This window comes from Megalobrama amblycephala, linkage group LG1 (assembly GCF_018812025.1).
Source record: "Megalobrama amblycephala isolate DHTTF-2021 linkage group LG1, ASM1881202v1, whole genome shotgun sequence".
NCBI classification, from domain to species: domain Eukaryota; kingdom Metazoa; phylum Chordata; class Actinopteri; order Cypriniformes; family Xenocyprididae; genus Megalobrama; species Megalobrama amblycephala.
Genome location: NC_063044.1, coordinates 37,377,555 through 37,397,955, shown reverse-complemented (window position 1 = coordinate 37,397,955; position 20,401 = coordinate 37,377,555). Strand labels below are relative to the sequence as shown.

At 38.5% G+C, this 20,401-nt stretch overlaps 1 protein-coding gene and 1 long non-coding RNA gene across 3 annotated transcripts in view; one reads left to right on the top strand and one right to left on the bottom strand.

Moving 5' to 3' along the window:
* Nucleotides 1-1,229: 1,229 nt before the first annotated feature.
* On the bottom strand, nt 1,230-1,914 carry LOC125268664. Its single transcript, XR_007184947.1, has 2 exons — nt 1,775-1,914; nt 1,230-1,661 (listed from the first exon to the last, which is right to left on the bottom strand). It is a non-coding gene; the product is annotated as an uncharacterized LOC125268664 (long non-coding RNA).
* The window catches only part of shisa9b (shisa family member 9b), a 39,371-nt gene continuing 20,784 nt past the window's right edge, over nt 1,815-20,401 (top strand). For both annotated transcript variants that reach the window (XM_048191033.1, XM_048191024.1), the window contains exons 1-2: nt 1,815-2,440; nt 5,610-5,731. In XM_048191033.1, coding sequence (XP_048046990.1) covers nt 1,815-2,440; nt 5,610-5,731 — 748 coding nt within the window. The remainder of the gene's footprint in view (nt 2,441-5,609; nt 5,732-20,401) is intronic.

Here is a 20,401-nt window from a genome sequence, read left to right as displayed (position 1 = left end):
CTTAAGTGGCTCGCACACCATACGCGCCGCGACACATCTTTAAAATTTGAACGCATTGTTTTCTATGAGTGTACGCACATCGGTGGCGACAGCCTGCACCTGTCCGTGGCGCCCAGCTACGACTCGGAAAACAATAGAAAACAATGCGTTCGAATTTTAAAGATGTGTCTGAGCTTCACGTCCGGTGTGCGAGCCCCTTCAGAGAGAGCCTAACAACTTAGCAAACGTAGCCGAGCTCTAGGAGTGGAGGCCTCAAATGACAACTCTCTAAATTGAGAGGAGACCTAACAACATCCAAATACTCAGGATATCCTGCAAGGAGGCTCACAGAGAACTATAACTTGCACTCGATATCCAAACTGAGCTCCGGTGAAGTGTAGACCTCAGAAAACTATCACCCTTGTGAGAGAAGGCCTAGCAACACTAAAAAACACTGCTATCAATACAGCATGACGCTGCTGTTAGCAGATTCTATAAATGCAGTAGCCAAGGAGTGTCAAAGAGAGCCTAACAACTTGACAACACTGCTAAAAAAGCAGGGGCCTCACAGGCATAATGAGCTTCCTATAGTAATGGCTAAGGAGGCTAAAAAGCCTAACAACTCAGCATCACCAGTAGGTGGAGCTCTACAGACGGAGGGCTCGAATATTGGCCTAGCAATGTCCAAAACACAGAAAGCTTAGTAAAATACACCCTGTTAAAACAAAGTAGTCACCAAGGAGGCTGACAGAGAGCCTACTACTCAGTAAACTATCTGGCGTCAGACAGCGCATTGGCTTTCTCCAAGATAACACAATGCTTCAGTGACTGCACAATGAATCTGTAAGTTTAATAATGTCTGCAGTGTAGACTAGGATTGTGTCAGTTAAGCTTTTTCCATAAGTTGAATAGGGAAGGCAGAGGACATAGCGTAAGCTTTTTGAACTGTTAGAGTTTTACACTTTCTTCGTAAATTGAATACCAAAGGCAGTCTGGTGGAAGCTAGATATTTTACTTCATAACTTGTTAAATATGGATTATTATTATTTTTTTTTTTTACACAAACACATCACTTCACTTCAGAAGGCCAACTCTCATTGAAATTAAATAATAGCCTGTCGCAATGTCAATGTCAAGCGCAATGTGAACGCTCATTAAATGTCAATCCGATTTTAAAATGGGGACACGTGAAATCAACACATTGGCTGGAAGTTCCCCAAGAAAGCCAAAACAAAAAAAGGAGGCGGGGATTCAAGGTTTTAAACATTTACTTAAAAAAGTTAGACGTTTGTATATTGTTACAAGTAGGCTATAACCAAAACACAACAGGTGCACTTTCCATTGCAAACCAGAGGTCCAACGATTTGCTTCAACGTTTAAAAGTGGTATACAAAACCTAAAATATTTGTTTTAAATAGGCTAGTCGAACCAGCGTTATGGGTTTCACATTTACGCGCAACATGTGAGAATCACAGGACTTAATATTTACTGACATATTATTGTGCTCTTTCTCTCCTTCTCTTAATTCTTTTGCTGCTTCCTTCCATGTGCCCATACTTGGGTCCCCTCCTCCTCTCATCATTACGCATTCAGTCTCACTCAGCGCTCTGTTCAACCGCAGCTCATTGCGCTCCAGACGCTCCACGCACCCGAGTGCGCAAGACCGCTGCGTTTAGAATAGGCTATAATAGTAGACAAAACACAGTAGTGTTATTGCAATGTCACACTTGGATCGATAGAAATCTGCATAAATATATTCAATCATTTGCATACTTCAAAACCTATAAAAACCAACCGTGGCGCTGAAGTATCCTCAAACATGAACACCATCTCGGATGGCGGTGATGTTTTTGATGGAGATATGCGTCCTGACAGTTCATGACAAAAGGCACCCAACTCTATCTTTCAGCGTCCGATCAGCCGTGGCAAAGAAGAGGAGAGAAGAGCGCAGGATGAAAAGCACTGGCTTACTACTGGGTTACTTTTTGATGAAAGTTCTTGTGTGCGACGCGGAAGGAGAACCTGGGAAGAACCTGGATGGTCTGGTGACGGCGTCTGGGTCCAACGACTCTAGAGACGGGGGAAACGGTCTCTCTGAGACCCCTCACACGGAGGACAGGTGTCGGGGCTATTATGATGTGATGGGTCAGTGGGATCCTCCGTTCGTGTGCCGGACGGGGAGTTACCTGTACTGCTGCGGGACCTGTGGCTTCAGGTTCTGTTGCGAGTTTAAGAACTCCAGGTTAGATCAGACCACATGCAAAAACTACGACACCCCGCCGTGGTCCATGACTGGCAGACCACCGCCGAAGATGATGGACCAACACGATCCGACTAAGGATAAAACGAATTTGATTGTGTATATCATATGCGGAGTAGTTGCTATCATGGCGCTGGTTGGGATATTCACCAAACTTGGCTTGGAGAAGGCGCATCGACCTCACAGAGAGAACATGTCCAGGTAAGTTAAGATTAAGTTCAAACGCTGTTGCATTTTCTCTGCGTGGTTGTTGTGGAGCTGCGCAGTTTAGAGGGGAAAAAAAAAAAATCAAATTCTTCCAAAATCAAGTGATCTAAGCTAAATCTTTTACATATTAATATACGCTCTGCATTGACTGCATGCCAATGTTCATTTGCATATATTTTTATTTATCCTTTGTAATTTTAATAACAGTGGTAAACTGTAATCTGTAGTTATGGAGCTGAGCAGTGTATCCCATAGGAAATAAAGAAAAATCAAATTCAAATTCTTCTTAAACCAAATAACCTGGGTTATATGCTATTCTACTTACATTTTACAGCTTTACACTCTGACTGTATGTATTCATGCCTATTACTTGCCCTTTTAAGAAGTTGTTGTTGTTGTGAAGCTTAGCAGTTTATTCCATAGGGGAAAAATACAAATGAGATCTCGTAGACAACAATGCGATTAATCAGAGTGAAAATGGAGCTGTTCACATAAATCACTTGCTTGTTTCAACTTAAGAGTTTCAGAAGAGCTCTGCAACATCACAAACTGTTCTGAGATTTTTGCGAGATATCAAAATCTGCAATCAAATGTCCTACATTTGTTCTAAATAAGGTATAGCACCCCATTGAAAGCTTTTGTACCTTTTCTCTTAGAGTGTAGTTTCATATGAACTCAAATATTTACCACACTCTTCCTAAATTATCAGAGCTATACTATATGAATTAATTTCATTAGATCAACAGTCTGACTGTAAGTCAACAATTACCTCATTTTTTATTTTGTCCTGAGGAGATTTATTTTGTTTCGCTTAAGTTGATAACAATAATAAAATACAACTGAGAATGCTTATGTCTTCAATAAGCATGACAGTTTTCCTCTAGGATGTCATTCAGCATAGCTCAAGGCTTTCAAGGATTACACTGACACAACTCTATCACCATGACCTTGTGCTAGTTTTTCCACAACTTCTGCTGGCTTTATTTTCCTGTCTATCTATTTATCCTTCAGGCAGTCTACAACACTGACGTGTGCAGAAGTGCAGAATATGCTCCTTTAGTTTCACAGACAGGCGTTTATTTGAGGTTCAAGGTTTAGTAGGCCTATTTAAGTGGTGGAATGTATAAAGTAAATTTCTTTCAAACCAAGGAAAAAAAGATCTTTATTTCGATAAATACTAAAGACCAGACATGAATAAAGACACAGAATAAAGTGTGGATAATCAGAGAGAGCTGAAAGCAGATGTCTGACTAGCATTCAGGTCTAATTCATCTGTTGATCAGCAAACATTCATCAACATCTCCGTAAGTCTCTAATTATCTCCATGGTGAGGCACAGATTTTGTCTGAAAAAGCATCTACTCCAATCAAACGAATACACACGTATGCTTACTCATCTAAACATCAGTAGAGAGGTGTCCGTGACATTAGTAGGATAATGGACACTGATCTGTGTCTAATGATACTAATATTTCAAGGACATTCTATTTGTGCACCGACCTTTCACTCTATCTTTCACTCTATTTAGGTGTGAGCACAATAAAAACTCACATGGGCCATAGTATCCCATCCACCACCCACAACCAGCCATTTACACCATTTTAATTGGGTGCCTTTTGAATATTTCACCATTCTGACTTGCACCATTTTAATGATTTTCACGATGGTTTAATGCCCACAAAATGTTTGTATTTTTTACCATTTCAAAGTGTGATGGGAATGAATCTATCAGTTTTATGTAGCTACATATGGTTATATAAAGACCCCGTGAAACCCAAATGGGAGTATTGTAACTTTTAGATCATGTCCATTTGGTCATGTCTGTTAGGTCAAGTATATGCTACTATACTCTGCAATGCTGAGAAAAGCTGTCCTATAGCAGATATACACAATTTAAATATTCATTTTCTGGGAGCACAGACTTAAAGTGTTAGTTCACCCAAAAATTAAAATTCTGTCATTAATTACTCACCCTCATGACGTTCCACACCCGTAAGACCTTTGTTCATCTTTGGAACACAAATTAAGATAGTTTTGATAGAATCCGATGGCTCAGTGAGGCCTCCATTGACAGCAAGATAATTAACACTTTCAGATGCCCAGAAAGCAACTAAAGACATATTTAAAACAGATCATGTGACTACAGTGGTTCAACCTTAATGTTATGGAGCGACAAGAATACTTTTTGTGCACCAAAGAAACTAAATAACGACTTTATTCAACAATATTTAGTGATGGCCGATTTCAAAACACTGCTTCATGAAGCTTCAAAGCTTTACGAATCTTTTGTTTCAAATCAGTGGTTCGGAGCATGAAAGTCATGTGATTTCAGTAAACAAGGCTTCGTTACATCATAAGTGTTTCGAAATTTCAATTTCAATTTCCACTGATTCGAAACAAAAGATTCGTAAAGCTTTGAAGCTTTATTTTGATTTTGCTATTTGATTTTTTGGTGCACAAAAAGTATTCTCATGTGCTTCATAACATTAAGGTTGAACCACTGTAGTCACATGAACTGTTTTAAATATGTCTTTAGTAGCTTTCTGGGCATTTGAAAGTGTTAATTATCTTGCTGTCAATGCAGGCCTCACTGAGCCATCGGATTTCATCAAAAATATCTTAATTTGTGTTCTGAAGATGAACGAAGGTCTTACAGGTGTGGAACGACATGAGGGTGAGTAAATAATGACATAATTTTCATTTTTGCGTGAACTAATCCTTTAAAAATATTCATGACTCATCTTGCACAAAGGGGTGTATCTAAATTTGTATCCAATCAGATGCTCTCTAGAATGAGAATGTCCCTCCCACTAATACAACCTGTCAAGATATAACAAATCAGGTTCATGGAATCTGATATGAAACTACAATTTATTGGCTATTAAAAAAAAAATAATAACTGTTTTCCTGTTTCAAAAGGAAGTGCATCAACACAGGAAAGAAAATGACTGCAAGTTATTTCATGGTGTATTTAATATACCACACTATCATTTTGGTCTAATATAACAGATTGTCGTAATCCCTCTTTGTCAACATTTATTTAACATTTACGGATCAAACTTTTCAATGATGAAACGTCTGTCAAGAACAGTATAAATATGTATTAAAGTGCTCTAAATTAATTACTCTTTTGTAAGATGAGTAAACAAAGCCTTTCTCCATAGAGCCCTGGCCCAGGTCATGCGCCAGACAGCTCCAGGAGAACATGTGGAGAGGGAGGAGAGTTTGGCAGTTCATGGACAACACTACGAGAACATGCAGGCCAGAGCAACAGGAAACAACCTGCGTAAGTAAATCTGTTCCTTACCATCAGAGCTCATGCACAACAGGTCGAATCCGTGTCACTTAAAGCTCAGTTTAGCTCATTCTGGAAAACACTCTCCGCTGTGACAATCCAATAGTAGCAGATGCATCTTCTTCACCCCAGAGAAGCAGCTGTGAGGTCCTGTGGCTATTCATCAGTAAATATCTTCGGCTGCTTGATTCGACTCCTACTGAGAACAGGGGAAGTAGTTAGAGAAGCCCATTTTTGGCGTGTCCGGTGGGCTGCAGTAGCACTTGCATGCGTCTATAGTGATCATTTAACATGCTGAGATAGTAATTACCACAGGCTAAGTGGCTGACTAACACACACACAAAGAAAGCACACACTTTCTCTCTCTCTCTCTCTCTCTCACACACACACAACTCTGTCTCCGTCTCTCTCTTTTCACCTCACTCATGCTGTTATTTCATGCAAATAATACAATTGTGCAGGAAAATATGAGACCTTGCAAATTATCACCTTAAAAATATCCAGTTTACTTTGGCAAGCGTGCTAAGTTCTTTAATAAAATGGATAGTTTTGGTCCTGGGTGCTGATTGGTCAAAATGATACATTATAAAACATATATTTCTGCTGATTAGTCAATACAGAATATTATAAAACTGATCGCTCTGGTCCTAGGTGCTGATTGGTCAATATGCGAAATATTATAAAATGGATATTTCTGGACCTGCATGCTGATTGGTCAATATGGAATAATATAAAACATATAGTTCTGGTCCTGGATACTGACTCAAAAATTAAAATAATGTAATTTATTACTCACCCTCATGTCGTTCTACACCCGTAAGGCCTTTGTTCATCTTCAGAACACAAATTAAGATATTTTTGATGAAATCTGATGGCTCAGTGAGACCTCCATTGCCAGCAATGTTACTGCACCTCTCAAGATACATAAAGGTACTAAAAACATATTTAAAACAGTTCATGCGACAAGAATACTTTTTGTGCGCCAATAAAACCCCCAAAATAATGACTTTTCAACAATATCTATAATGGCCAATTTCAAAACACTGCTTCAGAGCGTTATGAATCGAATCAGTGAATTGGAGCACCAAAGTCACGTGATTTCAGTACTTTAGCCGTTTGATAGGAGATCCGAATCACTGATTCGAAACAAAAGATTCATGCAGCTCAGAAGCTTCATGAAGCAGTGTTTTAAAATCGGCCCATATAGATATTGTTGAAAATTCGTTATTTTGTTTTTTTTTGGCTCACAAAATGTATACTTTTCGCTTTATAATATTAAGATAGAACCACTGAACCCACATGACCTGTTTTAAATATGTCTTTAGTACCTTTATGTATCTTGAGAGGTGCAGTAACATTGCTGTCAACACTGCAAAAAATGCTGTTCTTACTTAGAATTTTTGTCTTGTTTTTAGTCAAAATATCTTAAAGTTCTTAAATCAAGAAGCATTTTCTTGACAAGTACAAATTATTTTCTTGTTTTCAGGAAAAATAAATAAAAATTAAGTGAGTTTTTCCTAAAAACAAGCAAAATAATCTGCCAATGGGGTAAGCAAAATAATCTTAGTCCAAACTGAAAACAAGATTATATAGCTTATTCTTGATTTGAAATAAGATTATTTTGCTTACCCCATTGGCAGATTATTTTGCCTGTTTTAAGGAAAAACGTACTTAATTTTGACTTATTTTTCCTGAAAACAAGAAAATAATTTTTACTTGTCAAGAAAATGCTTCTTGATTTAAGAACTTTTAAGATATTTTGACTAGAAACAAGACAAAAACTCTAAGTAAGAACAGCATTTTTTGCAGTGAATAGAGGCCTCACTAAGCCATCAGATTTCATCAAAAATATCTTAATTTGTGTTCCGAAGATGAACGAAGGTCTTACGGGTGTGGAATGACATTAGGGTGAATTACATTATTTTCATTTTTTGGTGAACTAACCCTTTAGTACAATATAGCAATAAACGGATAGTCCTGGTCTTGGATGCTGATTGGTCAGTATATTATAAAATGGATAGTTCTGGTCCTGGCTTGTGATTGGTCAATACGAAATCCAAGTCATGATATTATATTAACTCTTATTATTTTGCAGATTATTTTTGTTGCATTGCAACACTCTATTTTGTCAGGGACTGTATCTATTATAAGGATGGCACTGAAAGATTTTGCATAACAAAATAACAAAAATGGGAGTCCTTGATATTTTTAATATGTAGAAACTATTTTATCAAAGTGATAAGGCACCCGAGGCTGTACTATACTGTGAATATTGTCACGGCTGTATTCAAAAGATAGCAAGGCCTCTCATACTGTAACTTATTGCTTAAATATAACTCCCTTAAATTTAGTCGAGGCAAAAATGATTAAACAATGCCTCTCAAATTGATGTGGATTTGCGCCATTTGCCAAAAGATATTTGGCATGAAAAACATTCACAGTGAAGTTTCCTCTGTAAATATTGATTAAAATGAAATATTACAAGATAGGAAGTCTAGTTCAATAAACTTCAGCCCACAGACAGAGCTGATTTACTAACATTGTCTTGTGGAATGTCACAGTGTTGCCATGGTGCTGACGGATTCCCGATCTGCGTCTCAGTTGTCTTCCGGAAGTTTAGATCAATATGCCTCGCGTCGAGTCAAACAGTCACACTTTATTTGATAGCCTCCTAATGAAAGTCAGAAAAGCAGTTGTAGCAGATGTCGTATGTTCTTTTTATAGCCTGTGTGTTTCATGCAAACACTCCAACGTGCCTGGTAAGATATGTTTATGTAACTAAATTGCTGTACAAAGTCTGGTGGCTTTTATTTTACCACAATGCAATTCAGTGGCCTGACAGCTGCTGCTTTAACTGTGGATAGGGAGAGTAATTTCTGAATTTAGATGGAAGTGAAAAGCTCTTTGTTGATATTCGGCTGTTATCACAATACAAGATGCACGCTTGACTTTTTCCATTGGTCTCTGCTCGTTCTCTGAGATGGAAGTAAAGGGATTTCATGGAAAGAAAACAAATCAAGCACTTAAAGATAGCTGTCTGCTCTGAAATTGAGAGAGAGAGAGAGAGTGAAATCTGTAGTGCACACCCATGTTTTTCGGCAACAACACTTGAGAGGCAATGGGGAATGTATGTTAACAGGCTGGCTGAGTGATTGAGCTTGCTGCTGAAAGTGCAACGGAGCAGAGCGGAGCGACATGCAGGTGCTGCTCCTCTAAAGAGCTGTCTGTACGAACGCTGGGGAGAAATAACATTATGAGAGACGGGCCGTCTGCAGGGAACTCAGACGTCTCGCTGAAGAAAGCGGGGAAAACATTCAAACCACTGGCCTGCTCACATTCAAGGCTCTGCGGCCACAAAACCATTAAAGTGTTTACTTGAGGAGTGCTGACTGGGACCAGGGGTTGACTTGGGCTTGTTGTGTTAAACACATGAAGTAAAAGTCGAGAACCATGTTATTCATGAAAGTTAAGAATAATGAAGCAGAAATTTAGTGTTTGGCGCATGTGTTCTTGACACTGTAGGGTTTTTTTACAGTAAAAGACTCAAAGACCAGATACGATGAATGAAGACCTGCAGTCAGAGTTTAAAAAAATAAATTGAACAAAATTTTACTGAAGAATAGTTTGCAGTTTCATCAGAAGTCAGCTTCAAAACCCGTAAGGAGTTTGTAGGCCGCTTTGCGTACACATTCAATACAACAGCAGTTATACTCTAACAGAGTCCACTGACTACGTCATTACTTCAGTTTGAATGATTCTGATTGGTTAAGAAATAGATAAACTTAGATGTCTACACATGGACTGATAGGCAGAAGCACATCTCCACTGATTATCCAGATGACACCAGGACCCTGGTTTAGGCATGGAGTGACCTAGGTCACAGATATGTGTTTCTGGGTGCCAGCTTGTCTCGGAAAACAAGTTTTTCCACCTTCCTAGGGTACCATTTTTAAAGGGTTAGTTCACCCAAAAATGAAAATTCTGTCATTTATTACTCACCCTCATGCCGTCCCACACCCGTAAGACCTTCGTTAATCTTCGGAACACAAATTAAGATATTTTTGCTGAAATCTGATGGCTCAGTGAGGCCTCCATAGGGAGCAATGACATTTCCTCTCTCAAGATCCATTAAGGTACTAAAAACATATTTAAATCAGTTCATGTGAGTTCAGTGGTTCAATATTAATATTATAAAGCCACGAGAATATTTTTGGTGCGACAAAAAAACAAAATAATGACTTATTTATTGATGGCCGATTTCAAAACACTGCTTCATGAAGCTTCGGAGCATTATGAATCAGCGTGACGAATCAGCGGTTTGGAGCACCAAAGTCACATGATTTCAGTAGTTTGGTTGTTTAACACGCGATCCGAATCATGATTCGACACAAAAGATTCATAACGCTCCGAAGCTTCCTGAAGCAGTGTTTTGAAATCGGCCATCACTAAATAAGTCGTTATTTTGTTTTTTTGGCTCACCAAAAATGTTCTCCTCGCTTTATAATATTAATATTCAACCACTGTACTCACATGAACTGATTTAAATATGTTTTTTGTACATTAATGGATCTTGAGAGGGGAAATGTCATTGCTGGCTATGGAGGCCTCACTGAGCCATTGGATTTCAACTAAAATATCTTTGTGTTCTGAAAATTAACAAAGGGTGTGGAACGACATGAGGGTGAGTAATTAATGACATTATTTTCAGTTTTGTGTGAACTAACCCTTTAACCTCATCAATACTGATCTGTAATGAAGAATACTAGCGCCCACACACAGATACATAGCTTCTTCAAGGTTGAAGTTGGCTGAACAGAATACTTCCCCAAAACATGATAACTTGTTCTCAACACTCACAGTAAGTTGTACAGACACAGTGATTGAAGAAGGAAAGTAAAATAAATGCTTTAACATACACTGAAGAAGTCATTCAAATAATTTAATATTTAGAAGGATGAACATTGATTAATAACTTGATTATAAATCCCTCAAAAGATATATATTGAAGCAGAAGTGGATTCCAGAATCCACCCACTTCATCACATCGCATTGTGCTACTCATGTGGGTGACAAGTTTAGATCTGACCCTAAATGTACACTAAAGTTTGGGGTCAGTAAGATTTTTAATGTTTTTGAAAGAAGTCACTTGTGTCACCAAAGCTGCTGTTATTTGAACAAAAATACAATACGAACAGTAATACTGAGAAATATTAAGCAGTGGTGTCCAGTTGTGTTCTGAAAGATGAGTCAAAGCACATTTTCCATGTTAAATTAACATTTCACAAAAAATGAAACCAAATACAGTTCTATTTTGTATTTTCAGCATCATTACTCCAGTCTTCAGTGTCACATGATCTTTCAGAAATCATTCTAATATGATGATTTGATGCTCAAGAAACATTTATTATTGTCATCAATGCTGAAAACAGTTGTGCTGCTTAATATTTTTATGGAAACTGTGATACAAACAACATATGAGAATGACACAGAAGAGAAGACATTGTTGAATAGAGTCCTTATTTTATTTTTATTTATTTATTTGCACACACAATTTTTTCCATTTAATGTCTTTTAAATTCACTTTTGCATATCACCAGAGCTAAAAATGGTGAAAGTAAATGTTTCCCTCTATTTTTTGTTTTCGGTTAGCCTTCAGTTAACAAGCTAATGCCTTAGCCTACTAGCTTAGCACAGTGCTGACTGGTTAAGAAAACCTCTTTTGATTAAGATATAATCAATGACTCTCCACTTTTACCATCAATGGAGAAAGGTGCTTTTTGTACACATAGGCCCGGTTTAGCCTAAGCCAGGATTAGGCCTTAGTTGAATTAGGGTATTTAAGTAGCTTTTATAAACGTACACTAGAATAACACATTACTGGTGTGCATCCTAAGGACAAAACAATGGCTCTGACATATTTTAAGATATGTCAGTGCAAGTTACTTTCAGTTCAAACAGCTCAAACATGCATTTTAGTCCAGGACTAACTTAAGCTTTGTCTGTGAAACCGGGGGATAATGTTGTAGTAAAACCATCAAGCTGGGGCTAACTGGCAAATATTGACTCCCTGGTCGATAAGGCAACTGGTTAATTTAATTGAATTCCTTATTAAGCATATCTATGAATGGTTTGTCTCCTCCTCCTCAAACTGTCTCACTGCCAAACATTTCCTGTCCTCTTCTACCTAATAAAGAGGCAAAAGCCCAAAAATACCTCTGTTCTACAACACACAGACTTGAAATTACACTTGATATCCGTATTGAGTCATCTAGTGGCTGGGAAAACAGAATTAGCATGAGTAAATCAGTCCCAAGCCAGCAATCTGGGTTAACCAAGCACAAGAAACTTGGTTTGGCTTGAGTGCTTTATGCATTTACTGCCCAACCACTACAATTTTCCATTACCACACAGATCAAACTTGCACAATAAGCCAGAGTTCTGCTGTAAAGCTCTGGCCCAAACATTTACTAGCACAAGCTGAGAGTCTGTTTTTATTTAAACAGGTGACAGCAATGATATATAATTAATTCACCCCCAGAGCCAGTGTTTGTACAGCACAGCTTTACTCATGAGAATCTGCTTAACTCATTATCTGCTGGGCAAAGAAACTAGCGGTGACTCATTGCTATGCCAGTTAACCTAATCAACTCTCTGTCTTCTGTTTACACACCAGAACAGCTTAGAGCAGTTTTTAGAGTGCTTAAAGGACTAAATAACTGTTAGAGGTGAACGTGATATTAAAATGAATGGAAATGCAATACCGTGTGGAGTTCGTAAGACTGCAGCTGAGTTAAAAAGTCATAGCTGATGAATCTATATTATGATAATGCTGAGCCTTCTTTGCGCTTACAGTAGAGAAACCACAACAGAAGAAATTTTTACCAGGAGTGAATATTCCTGTCAAAAGTCCTTGAGTTCAGCTGTGGTTTAGTTACACAGACAGCTTTACCTGGTTTGCTGCACAGCTTGTTTCCATGGAGATGGTGAGAGATTTTGCTGACCATTGTTTTTCTTCCCTGTGAAATAGTACAGCTGAAAAAATATGGCAAAATAAAGCATCATAATTGGATCAGATGGATGTTATGCCAGATGCATAAATATTGCAAGCGATTGCCCATTTAGCAAGATAGGAAATAATGACCTGCTCACAAATTTGTCCACATATCAGTCATAATATGACAGATAGACACTCATCGCATAGTTTCACTATATCACAAACTTTGTTTCCTAAATATTTGCCAAAAATATGTTACAAGGAGGGCAGTGGTTTTTCAAACACTAAAAGTCTGAGACTAGGGATACACAATATATATATATATATATATATATATATATATATATTTTGTAATATATATATTATCGCCCGCTGTTTTGACTCCTTTACACATTTCATAAGCTCTTCACGAGTTCCCAGCTGGCCAAAATACCATCATATAGGCTACTCACACACAACACGCGCATTTACCTCAGCACACAACGTTATTTTGGATGTTCGGTAAGTTCCGTCTTAAAATAGGCAATACGTCATAAAATCCTACCAATCAGGTTGTGAACGTATCCCTATGCCTTTAGGAGGTTCGGTATCTTTTGGTTCAGTGATAAAATTGCCAATCTGAACGCTAGTCGGACTGGGACTAAATGTTTTTTTTTTTTTTTTTTTTGGTCCGGACCAAATGAACTGAACTACAAGTTTGAATGCACCCTAAAATCAACGCTTCCCTACCTGAGATCTATGGAAGCTTGTTTCAGCCATGGAATAATAAAAAAATAAAAAAAAAAAAAAATAAAAAAAAGTAATTGGGACTTTTTAATCACACAATTTGGACTTTCTTCTCAGAATTGTGAGATATAAACTCGCGAATGCGAGATTCTGATTCTTTATAACTCACAGTTTATATCTCGCAATTGTGAGAAAAAAAAATCAGAATTGTGAGATAAAGTCACAATTACTCTGGTTATTTGTTTTTATTCAGTGACAGAAACAAGAGTACATAAAGATCACATTAAAAATCGGGAATTAGAAATGTTATTTAAACCTGTTTTTGATTTCATATTCATTTTCAGTTCAGTTTTCAGTTCAAACACGAGGGCTTAAATACACAGACACTAACGACTTGATAAGACACACCTGTGCACAGTCAAACCAATAAACCAATAGGCTTGTTCGAGATGAACTTGTTCGCGATGAGGCGGGGGAGGACTTTCAGGAGTTTAGAAGTCATCATCTGGTTGGTTGAATTCTACAGGATGTTCGGGAGACGTGTGTGTCGTGTTCTTTAACAATCCGCCTGGAAACAAATGCTGTGACGCCAAACCCTCTCTTGGAAGAAGAAAGTCGTCATGTTTACAACTGTGACAATGAACGTTCTTGAATGAATAATTTATTAGATGCACACCGGTCTGTTATTGTACCGACATTGAGTTTACATTTTCACGCCCCTAAACATGACACAGAACCAAACAAACGATGGCTGCGTCCGAAAACTGGAAAATGCTGCCTTCTGAGGACACATTTCAAGGTAGGAAGGCATCAAGGCACGTCCGAATCCAATGTTAGCTTCACTTCCTGTCTCATGACATGAGATACCTTCCTCAGATCGATTTTTGAAGGAAGCATGGATGTATCCTTAGCTGCCTTTGATATCCCACAATCCTGTGCTTTCCATTCTGTGACAGTTGAGCTAGAAAAATAAAGATGGCGTCCGAAAGTTGCGTTTGCTGCTCAGTTTGTGTATAAATGTACAATTTTGACCAACATATTTCAATTTTGATATCATTTCTATAGAGAAATTACTACTGTAATAATTAAATATTTGTTTAGTTCTCACCAAAGCTTGCGCTATATTGCTGTAGATCATTAAACTGTTACGTTGCCTCAGAAGTCTGTCCGAAATCAGTTTCGTGAGGTGCCTTCATGCACAAACGCTGCCGTACAAGTCATTCTCTTATAAGACAGCAAGGCAGCAAGACAGCTACCTAGGTTTTCAGACGCAGCCTGTGATTGGTTGCTTTACATGTCAGTCAAACTGCCTCTGGGCGGTCCTTGGCAAATGAAAGCTGCGATAGAGTCCAGACCTTATGCCATCAGTCTGAAGGTCTGGCTACGCGAGGCGGCAGCTGATCTTTGTGGTGCCACATGAAGTCGAACAAGCCTAGTGACAACATAACACATGAGACTAGGGAAGCACATGACATGATCACATGAGGACAAGGGAATTTCAAGACATGGGAGCACATGGCAAACCAGGAACATAACAATGAGACTTGACTGAACTTCAAAATAAAACCAAAACTAGATGTGACAGAATCCCCCTCTCTATGGGCGGCTCCCGACACCCAACATAAAACCAAAACTAGATGTGACAATAGTTTATAATGAAGAAAAAAATAATCAGTTGCAAAAAGCAAGCAAGACTTTTGGACTCCATTGTATATTAAAAGTACCTGACACCTTCACTATACCACAGTAATTGTTTTGTAATGCAGTCAAATGAACATTGCTGAGAAATGAGTGGCCATTTAATTCTTAAAATTCTACAGATGCTCTTCATTGCAGGTTCGTTATTGTAGTCTCTTGCAATGGTGCTGTGCGGTGACTGAGATATATCAGGGGAAGGTTTGAGAGTGCAGCTGAAATTACTGTTATTGATTTTAATGAATTTAGGCAAGGACGGGTAGAGCCCAGGCAGTCAGATCAATTATCGCATCTTAAACAGAGTTCCCTCTTCCCTCTAATGCACCCCCCCGCCTCCCCCCGAATAATTATCAGTTAATTTCCTGCCAGTCGACGTGCTGACAGGTAGGTGGCTATGTAAATCAGCGGCATCCGAGGAAGGCTGCGATGACTGGCAAGCAATGGTGTGGACTTCTCAGATCGCATAGGCTCTAAGTTAACACATTATAATTAGAAAAAACTGCACACCATCAAAAACAAGCAAAACATATAAATAATCCCCGATTGGAGCTGTGACATGAATCGCGCGTCTGGCTCGTCAGAGGGTGCATGGAGCTCACACTGCTAAAGCAACTGTTGAAAAGATGAGAGCTGAGAAAGGCTGCTTTTTCATCGGGCCCAAATTGGCTCTTTGAGAGCTGTGTCACAATAGGGGGTGGATTGCTTCAGACCTTCATACATCCCACCATCAGTCAAACACACCCACAGCTTGAGCTGAAAATGGCCATAGATGATTGCAGAGGAGCAGTTGCCCACTTCATGTTAAAGGGGTCAAATCATTGGGAATCCAATTTGATCGTTTAAGATTTGTTTGAAACTAAGATGCAAAAATGACTCATTCTAAAATCTGTCAGAATCCCCAAAAAATTAACATAAGACCACCCACGTTTACACGTCAACATTGCCTATTCTGTGTTCAGAAACTTGGCTTTGAAATAATGGATGATGTGTAGCACCTACAGCTCTGCACATCCTTCTGTCGAAGCCAAAGTGCGTCTGGTTAGAAAAGAGGATCTTTTTAGTTTATTTCTAACAAAATCCCTGGTAATTTCAGTCTTTTACTATCAGTTTGTTTGGTACGGAGCCACACACGACATACGGAAGAAAATATAGATATAGTGGCCATTAATTAAGAATTTGTTCCCACAACTAATTTAGTGAAGTTCCTAAACGTAATTTAGGGAGGAGTGAGCCCATCTAATCTTCCAATCAACAGCCAGAGTATATAAGCAGCTGCTTATCTCTCAGCCTGGTTTCTCCCAAGTTTTTTTTCTCCATTTAACACCTATTTGCCACCTGTTTGCCAGCTGATGTCACCTGTTGGAGTTTGGGTTCCTTGCCGCTGTCGCCTTTGGCTTGCTTAGTTGGGGACACTTGACATTTGACTTGACATTTGATATTCAGCAGTATTCTTGACATTTATTCAACAGTGCTTTGATCTGCCTGCATTGACACTATTATTTAAGAGCTGCTGTGCAGCCAAATTATATACCAGTTATCAATGTAAAGCTGCTTTGACACAATCTGCATTGTAAAAAGCGCTATATAAACAAAGGTGACATGACTTGACTTGCAGTCTCAGCTGTTCTAGCATCCCTCCACCTCCCCAAACTCCACCTTCATCTCAGGTACCTTGCCCTATGTAATCATATCCTATATTTATTCACTGGGGGGTGTATCAGAGCTCGAGTTGAAGCTGCTTCATCGAGCCCCTCCTCAGTGGACAGCAAGCCAAATTAGCTAACCTAATACCCTAAAGATTATATGGGCAAACAAACTCGTTAATTGCAGATTATTATACTGTACTGTGCAACTATATACTGAGCGCTGCATATGGAACAGGAATATTACACAAAAAAAGCAGAGTGTTACCACATTTTATTAATGAATTATCTTATTTTACTTTACGAGTTCACATTTACATATAATTAATTAGAGTAAAGTTATGCGCATTTGGCGTGCTATCCGGTGGGAGGGCTTTGAGCTCGAGGAAGATAAAAAGTTGAATCAATATTTCTTAATAATTTCCCATAGCTCAATAAGACTATACACACAATATTGTGTGCCATTGCAGAATAATTATGTAGGTTGAGTTCCTCTGTGACTCTTAATGCTTTTGATTTCAAGCGGAACTAAAAAAGTGAATAATCACCTATTGAACAGCTCAGTAGGCACTTTGTAGGCATGTATTTTTTATTTTTTAATTGCTTTTCAAATGTGGATTATTGATGTGTACATTTTCCAGTATTTGTCCAAATGTATTCTGGTAGCATAATGGCACCCTACAAGAGCTGTTATTGTTATGCAAGCGCAGAGCAGTCATAAACAGCATGAAAATCATTCTTCACTTTGTGTTTGAACAGCATGGTTAGAATGACAGAAGGACATTCAAAGTCCAAATCAATGCAGACTTTGTCTGTAAACAAGACAGCATCATCAGAAAAAAATAGCATCTTAAGAAATGGCATTTCAAAGAATGTCATTTCAAAGAGCCCAATTTCACAACGATTACTTTGACTCCAAACAATTAAAGTAACGTAATGTTAAATAAAGCAAAACAAAAAAGAGCTCTTTGTCAGTTATGGTCTGGCTGTGTTTTTCTTCAAGCATTTCTCCAGGTGTAACGGTGTCAACGTTCTGTCCCCCTGCTGTACTGGAGACTGACAGGTGACTGTGTGGCACGAGTGCTGTTTCTATCAATCATTTGTCCACGGCACAAGCCTCCCACCGCAACTGGAGCACTTACGGTAGCATGGCCTCTTTTTACCACAGGTGGTCAAGCAGGGGAAAAGTATTTCCTCTCAACTTAAAAACCATGTCATTGAGTGGCTGTCAGACCACTTCCTCTCAGTCAAAATGTAAGCCCAGTGGTGATATACACTTCTGAAATGGGTCAGTCCAATCTGGATTTTATGGCACCGCTGTAAGAAATGGGTCCACTTCACTTTTTTTTTTTTTTTAATGGTCTACATTCTTCTGTGGCAGATTTTAGTCTGGAGGGCATTTCATCTTCCAGAGTTTCTGGACTGAGTGTTTGAAGCGTTTACTGAGAGAGAAAAAAATCAGGTTATTACTATGTTTAGCATTTAGAGAGTGAGGCAGTTCAGAACAGATACACTTGAGGAGTTTTTTAATGTATGCTGATTTTGAGTTTTTTTCAGTGTGTTGCATGTGGTTAGTGTTTATTTACTGTGTCAGTCCATTATAGTGAGTACAAAGTTACCCATTGTGAAAGAAAAAACACTATGGAGAATGAATTAGGAATTGTGTTGATATTGTCGTTAAGTGATTAACATTGCTTCACTAAATGTTCACTGTGTCAACCATAGGTTGTAAAAAAAGATGGACACCGCGCCTCTGCTTCCTTCCACTGTAGAAAAATGAAGCCAAAATACCCTTGAAACAGTTGTTTCAGATTACGTCATTCAGAGTCTGTGCAGTATTGATCCTGAGGTGGAGCTGCGGTATCAAGGTCCAGACTCAATCGCAAGCACAGCTGTCAATCATGACACCAAACATAAAACCAAACTTACTGGGAAAACAAACACTTTGAACATATGTCTGCATGATAAAAACAACCTAATGACAGAAACCATCTTTGGAAAAAAATTATTTGAAGTGTTGGATTTTCTAGCTAGCGTTCATTCGAATACATGAAGAGGGCGGGGTTTATGACCTACACTGCAGCCAGCCACCAGGGGGCGATTGCAATGCTTTGGCTTCACTTTTCAGGACTTGTGCGTACCCTTGGGCTTCGTCCAAATTTGCATACTTCCCTACTATATATAATAGGTGAAAAACTGTATGTGACAAAATAAATATGTCCGATTTCACAACAGTAGGCAAAAAAGTACCAAGATGGACTACATGTTCAGAGATTCTGAAGTGCACATATGAAGGACTCTTTAGTGTCCCATGAGTCCACAGGAGAGGATTTGTGAATAGGAGTGAAGTGACGCAACTTACGCTAATATATCACATGATAATGACAACATGGCGAATGTAGTACGTCCGATTATATTCATAGCACACATTCATACTTTATAGAAAGTACTTTTTAGTGGTTGCAAAGTAATTACTTATTCAAAAATCACAAGAAAGTATAAGATTTCAGACGCAGCCTTGGTGTAAACAAACTTTGCTCTTATAGTCTGCACCGCCACCTAGTGGATTGGCTGTATACGACGCAGAACGGTGCAGACACCAGCGCAGAACTATAAATGTGAACAGCTGCATTGGCCACTTTGGAGATGGCTATGGCATAAATGTGTGTCGCATTAATGAAATTTTGGTGCGGGCCAAAAATATTCTTTGTCTATTGTAAATAGTGTAGCAATATATGAAGCTCAGCTCAGACAGAAGTCACTTTCAAACCAAGCAACTTCTTGTTGGTCAACATGGTGAATCTGTGATCAGCTTGAACCCAATCTGCATGGGGAAATCTTTGACCTCCTGAAATTCCCAAATTTGTGGACTCCTATGGAAATGACTGGATTTCATCCGCAAAAAAATTGCAGAACAATGGTAAATGAGACAGACAGTTATAAATAGCACAAAAAATGTACCTTAACCTTTAAATGCATACCTCGGGTCTTTAGTGACCCGGCACATCATTCACTACCCTCCTCCTCATTCATTTTTTAAAGTTAGACATCAACCTTCTTGGTATTCCTCAAACTAATTCCTAATTCATTATAAAGAATATAACAAGAAAAAAATCATAAAATTATAAAAGAATGCCTATTTTTGTATTCATTATTTGTAAAAATTGTATAGGGTCGCTAACGACCCGAGGTGTGTATGAATGTACGTATATTTTTTCTGCACAACAATAATTGAATCTTAGATGACGGAATAAGTGCAATTCACCTTTATTCCACAAGGTGGCAATGTCTGATACACAATGCTGAAGTGACAACTCATTTAGACAGAAAACGAAATAATAAGAAAAACATGAAATGGCTCAGCAATTTACTGCAGAGCAAGTACTGAATGCAATCAAATATGACTGTAACTGTCACTGGATGGATCTGGTGAAGCTGTTAGCGATCGAAATATTGATTTTGAAGATGTTGAAAAATTATATAGTTTTGAGAATATGTTTGAGATCGCGAATGGTCTCATATTCATGACCTCAAACATAAAACTAGCCTATTATTTGCTGAATTTACTGGGAAATGAGCTCTGACGAGGACAGTGATGAGGGC